Source organism: Antennarius striatus, chromosome 15, assembly GCF_040054535.1.
Source record: "Antennarius striatus isolate MH-2024 chromosome 15, ASM4005453v1, whole genome shotgun sequence".
NCBI classification, from domain to species: domain Eukaryota; kingdom Metazoa; phylum Chordata; class Actinopteri; order Lophiiformes; family Antennariidae; genus Antennarius; species Antennarius striatus.
The window spans coordinates 2,694,371-2,700,430 of record NC_090790.1 but is presented as its reverse complement, the minus strand read 5'-3'; the positions used below and the strand labels follow the sequence as shown (position 1 = coordinate 2,700,430).

Genomic DNA, 6,060 nt, shown 5'->3' with positions numbered 1-6,060 from the left:
AAACTGGAAAATAAACAGGAAAGATGTCCAAATATGGGCATTTAAATATATTCCACATCCCTTTATGCTTTTTCTCTTAAATTAATTAATATCTAAATAGTTTAACATATTTTATTAAACATATTTTTCATTCTTGACGTTACACTTCCGACACAGCTCCCGTTCCAGGACTCCCGTTCCTTCTTCCTGATTGGTTAAACGTTCAAGGCAACCATCCAGAGGGGGAGGAGCTTCGGGAGCCTCGAACACCGCGTCAGCTGAGAGCGTTAAGAAGTGACCGACGGGGAGGAGAAACAAGTTCATCCGTTCCTCCTGTGGAATTATTATCGCCCAGACAGGATTCTGTTGAAATGACTTTTATTATAGTTTTATTTTGAGACTGTAGAGGAAAAAACCTTCATATAACAGTTTTATTATTTATACATCTTTTTCTTTATTTCTACCTGCGGTATAATGAGGTGGACGCAGCTGCTCAGGTGAGTTTGGAGCCGGAACCATGTGTAAAAATAAATAAAATAAATTAAATTGAGCCTCGATTGGATGTTGTGTGATTGTGTCCTCGTGTAATTTGCTGGTTCGTGTGAATAAAGTTGTGTTTTTATAATTCCAGGACGTTGTTGGCAGCGATGTGTCTCCTCTCGAATGAAGCAGGAACATCTCAAGGTGTGTTTCAGTCACATCACCGATTTCTATACATTATTTTGGTTGATTTTAAAGTAACGTGAATAGTAGTATTCTTCTGAGTTAGTCTTAACTATGATCAGACATTATTGGTTAGATTAAAAAAAAAAGAATGATGTACTTTAGTCTATATTTCAAGGAAAGAAACTAATGTTCATGTTTTGGTCTGAATTTCTTCTCATTGCTGATGTTTTGTTTCTCAGATTGTGTGGGGGATGAGTGCAGTAGCCCCCCACCCTCCTCTTCATCCACCTCTGTGCCACCCGCTTCACCTGCAGTCGTCAAATTTAAGCAGCCTTCTCAGGACTTCTTGGATCAGTTGACCCAAGTGAGTCCATCGAACGGCGGCGACCGCAAACACCGAGACTCCAGCGCCGTCCTGCCCTTCATTGGACTCACAGGCAGTAAGTTCACACTCAGTGTGTGTGTACAGATGGAGGAGGTGTAGGGAATCCATCACTTATCCACCATCTGACTGATCAGCTAAAGAAAATACAATAAAAACATGCAGCAGGAAAAATATGGAGGGAAAAAAATAAGTGATAAATTATCCTTACCTCCACCCCCTTGAACAAATTAAAGAAATCAGATAAAACTATTAAATAGATATGAGAAAACAGACAATCATCATAATAAATCTGACACATATATAACCAAATAATTTTTTTAAATTCATTTATTTCAGGCAAGGCAAGGAAGAAAAAAATAGCAAAAAAAATAAGCAAAGCGCATAACTCAACAATACAATTCTGACTGAAAAGGAATGGGAAAGAAGGAAATTTATTTAATCTCCCCCAGTTGAGCTCTTAAAAGTGGTTTTATTTACTGCACCACTTGCTCCCCCGTCCATCCACAGACGCTTGTGGGTTAGTTTTTAGTGTGTTTGTTATTTTTCACGTTTGTTCAGACTCTCGGTGTTTGTCTGCTGATGTGAAGCAGAGGACGACAGGAATGTGTCTGCCAGATGGAGATTCTGGTTTATCTCACAGAGGCAGGCGGGAAGAGGTCCAACCTGAGGCCTGAAGGCCCTTCGGTTGCATTCAGCTGGTTGGACAGATCCTGAAACAAACATTACAAAGGAGCCCAGATGATAAGAGCCTCTGAAAGGATAAATGAAGTTTGGATGCTGTGGAGAAAATATACCTGAAGGAAATCTGATGGTCGATAAGGAAACGAATGCAGAAACAACTGTTGTGCATACTTCTGTAACCCCTATTGGTTGATTTTTGTTCATTGGTGCAACTAAATTTTATTTATTTTACTGTATGAATTCATTTTATATAAGCTGGCAGACAAATCAATGTTGCATTCTGGGTATTCGGTTTCACCTGGCGTCTCTTAACTTTGCAGGTGCTGAACAAAGTCGCAGCTGCTGTAAGAACGGGGGGACCTGCATCCTGGGGAGCTTCTGCGCCTGTCCTCGGTTCTTCACGGGGAGGAGCTGCGAGTACGACCAGCGCGTCAGGTAAACAACTGTTTACACTTGGCTTTAGTGGCAGCAGAAGAATGCTGGATTTTTATGGTCTGTTACCAAATTTTTGCTTTTCTCCTGGCTTAAAGTCTATCCTGTTCGTCACGCCGGCGGGTCCAGGTCAATGTTTTTGACTTTGGTATTTTTTCTAGAAACTGTGGTTCGATACCTCATGGTGAGTGGGTTCAGAAAGGATGCTCCTACTGTCGCTGTGGTTACGGAGCTCTGCACTGCTTCCCTGACGTCTTCCACAAAGACTGCAGTAAGAGAAACTTTTCACCATTTCTGTTGTTTGATTGCATCAGTGGTGCGTTCAGGGTACAGAAGCCAGTTGTGAATGTTTTCATCACTCTGTTTTCCATGTTTTTTACCAATTTTTATGAAATATTCTCCTTTTGTCCATATTTGTTTTTACAAAAACAAATGTATTTGCTAAATATGGGGGGGGGAACAAATTGAAATTAAATTAAATTAAATATTTGTTTTTACAAAAACAAATTTATTTGCCACACACAAATATGGGGGAAACATTTAAAAAAACCCCAAATATTTAATTTAATTAAAATTAAAATTAAATATTTGTTTTTACAAAACAATTTTATTTTCCACACATAAATATGGGGGGGGGAATTAAAAATAAATATTTAATTAAATTAAATACTTGTTTTTACAAAAACAAACTTATTTGCCACACACAAATATGGGGGGGACACAAATATTTAAAAACAACAAAAAAGGTGAACAATCGTCAAATTATTGAATCGTCGGCATACAAACAACACAATCATACTAAATTCACACATTCGTGTATGTAGGCTCATACAAATGAATACAGACCACTGTCAGAGGCAGGTCTTTTTTATTTTCATTTTATTTTTATACACTGTTATCAAATGTAGACGTGCTGATGTGTGTTCATCTGAGTGAGCTTCATTTGGCGGCCTATCAGTGGGCTTCACTGGTTCTCCTCTCTGAAAGTGGGCCTCAAAATCCAAACCTCTTTCGACGTAGAAAATGGCTGCGAATCCATTCCACCAGTCCGGTTCTTTCCACTCTGTCCTCTTACCGGCGACTTTGTTTGAGGTGCAGATGAGCCATCGACGCCCAGCAGTCAGTGTGAAAAACAGTCGTTCACAGTGAAAACCCCTGGAAGTGTAAGCTCAGCTCTGGATGGGACAACCCCCCCCCCCGCCCTCTCATTTACAATTTAGAAGAACCTTTTGGTCTCACCTCCCACCTCTTCTCACGTTTTCCTATATTTTATTCATGCTCTTTAAGGAGCTCCAGGTTGTTACCTACTGGTTGTACTTGGGACTCATTCTGTGAGTGTGATTTGTCTGAAAGGGGAGACAATAAACAATGTTCCACCGACTTGCATGAAAATCTGTTTTGTGTAATCCTGCTAACAAACAAACTATCAAACACCTTTAGATTATTGTGAGGAGCTTGTGATCTGATGAACTTTGTGTTTCTCTACTCCAGGTGACTCGGATGAGGTGCGCTGGTATCGCTCGTCCGCCATCAGGGCGGCTCAGACGGGATCTTTGCTCTACCTCACGCTTTTCCTCCTCCTCCTCCTCTGAGGTTTTATATATATATATATATATATATATATATATATATATATATATATATATATATATATATATATATATATATATATATATATATATATATATAAAATTTGGACGTTGGATACAAATATGAGGACTTCTGTGAACCACCCATCTGTGGACTTCTCAAGCTGCTGCTTCAGGACTTCGAAGAAGTCTCCAAAAATTTGGACTTCTTAAAAATGTTTTTAAAGTATTTATGTTGCTGTGGAGGAAGGAGCAGAAAAAAAAATCCTCCAAAGCTGGAAATAGCTGTAGAGCAAGTTCTCTTTCAATAAGACTTCAGGTTGTAAAAGCAGGTTTTAAACTGGACCAGGTTTTATGGAGACACGCAGGAGGACTCTGAGCTAGAACCGGAATATAAAAGATACTGGACGCCACCGATCAACTGGATATTTATACAACTCTACCAACACAGCTTGTCTCAAATTTCATAACTAGTCTTTTTTAATATATATACACTGTATATAAATGTATATAAAAGTTAACGGAGCACAGCGTCATTTTGTCTGTTTTTTATGTGTTTTTCTGAAATGGTTTTCTTCTAGTGGAATCTGTGACGTCTCAAGAAACAAATATATGTGACGGAAGTTCTTTGTGTCGCTTCGGGTTCCGTGACTGATTTTTATCCTCTGTGGAAGAAGAAACGAAGTTGACTGTATCTTCTTTCTCATTTGCACAAACTGTTCTGATGTGATATTTTGTCTTTTAATATAAACATTTACTGATCATGAAATTCTTATGTTGAATTTTTTTTACACATTTAAACCATTAAGTATCACGATAAAGAGACATGTTGGCAAGCTTTTAGAAATAAACACAAACATATCTTCACGTTATCATTCAAACAATATAAAAAAACAAAAGCAGTCGTCCTTTTCCCTGTAGAGCTTCTCCCTCTTATCTGACGCGTTGGTTGAGCTTTCCTCCTCCCTTATCTCCAGACTTTATTGATGAGGTTGCTGTTGATTATCAGCTGCTCCTATCTTAAGCAAACACATCAGCTGTTGTCCTGCAGTCTGTCGAGCTGCCAGCCGCTGCAACTCACAGCTCTGGAATTACAGAAGGCTTAACTCTGAAAAAGTTCAATTAAATTAGGTGTAATGACATTTCTTCTTCTATTAGGATGGTGTTCGTCGGCTGTCTGGTAACCTTAAGTAACCATACGTATATGGAGAAGATAAAGATGAAACTTAATGATCGTCAGATATTTACTTTGAAAAATCACACCTGAGTAGAAATAAACATTACCTATGTGGGGATGTACCTATAGCAACTAAATTGAAATAAATCACCAGACTATTGAGACATATGTTCAAATTTAAGTCTGTAAGTCTGGGGGTTTTTTTAAAAGTAGTTTTAGTTTTTAGTAAAACAAAAAATAACAATATCTCAAAATTGTAAAAGAAAATACCCTATTTTCTTTGCTGATAGAACATCTTTTAAAGGAACGGTGTGTGTGTGTGTGTGTGTGTGTGTGTGTGTGTGTGTGTGTGTGTGTGTGTGTGTGTGTGTGTGTGTGTGTGTGTGTGTGTGTGTGTGTGTGTGTGTGTGTGCGTGCGTGTGTGTGTACAGGTCCCTGAAACAGAAACAACTACACACAAAAGGGCCTGTAAGCATGCAATTTAAATACAGTGGGAGGTAGAGGTAAGACTTACTGTTACTAGAGGTAACAGTCTTTTGTCTGGATCTGATATAGTTCTGGTTTCATTTCTGTGCAGCTGAACAATGAACAACTCATAGACGTCTGAAACTGGCAAAAAGTCGTTTGTTATCACATCACAGTACTGTACTTCTGTCTGAACGTGTGTGTGTGCATGTGTGAGCTGTGACTCAAGGTTAACACAGAAAAATGTTTCTAGCCAGGTCACCCTCAAGAGGTCGGCTCACGTTAAGAAAATAAAAGTTGATCATCAATAACGTGTTTCCAACAAGACATAGACTGCTAAGCATTTTTAAAAGTTAAAAGTAGATCCGTGTGCTTAATCTGTGGTACACAGGTCACTGTGTATTCTAATTTGTGTATTCTAATTGGAACTACATGACCGAGCATGAGTTTAAATACAGAAATGTGTCTGATGAAGAGCCCTCAAGGGAGTCTGATCAAATGCTAGCTTTGGTAAAATAAGGTGGAAAGTTCTTCTTTATTCTAGTGCTGTAGTTCTATAAATTTGTTTGTTGTTTTTCATAGTTTGTGGACATTAACAAGTTAAAAATAAATGGTTTTGTTTTCTTATTTGATCAGTGATTCAAAATAATTAATTTAGTACCTTTAGTACCTACTTATGTACCTTG

At 38.3% G+C, this 6,060-nt stretch overlaps 1 protein-coding gene across 3 annotated transcripts; it reads left to right on the top strand.

Annotated features, from left to right (window-relative positions):
• Window positions 1–283: 283 nt before the first annotated feature.
• Window positions 284–3,745, top strand: tdgf1 (teratocarcinoma-derived growth factor 1). 3 transcript variants are annotated; one of them, XR_011038198.1, is made up of 7 exons: window positions 284–476; window positions 611–663; window positions 885–1,085; window positions 2,032–2,146; window positions 2,305–2,414; window positions 3,052–3,306; window positions 3,635–3,736. XR_011038198.1 is itself a non-coding variant. In XM_068335022.1 (6 exons), the coding sequence occupies exons 1-6, from the start codon at window positions 454–456 to the stop codon at window positions 3,733–3,735; spliced, it is 603 nt and encodes a 200-aa protein (XP_068191123.1). In that variant the 5' UTR covers window positions 284–453; the 3' UTR covers window positions 3,736–3,745. The 3 variants fall into 3 exon arrangements, 2 of the variants coding, with proteins under 2 accessions (XP_068191123.1, XP_068191122.1); XM_068335022.1 differs by lacking the exon at window positions 3,052–3,306 and having other exon boundaries at window positions 3,635–3,745; XM_068335021.1 differs by having other exon boundaries at window positions 3,052–3,731.
• Window positions 3,746–6,060: the final 2,315 nt, after the last annotated feature.

Coding starts and splice junctions, on each gene's coding strand:
- tdgf1 (XM_068335021.1), top strand. CDS start 454: ATGAGGTGGACGCAGCTGCTCAG. Junction 1,086..2,031: donor CTTCATTGGACTCACAGGCA/GTAAGTTCACAC, acceptor TTAACTTTGCAG/GTGCTGAACAAAGTCGCAGC. Junction 2,415..3,051: donor CGTCTTCCACAAAGACTGCA/GTAAGAGAAACT, acceptor TATCAAATGTAG/ACGTGCTGATGTGTGTTCAT.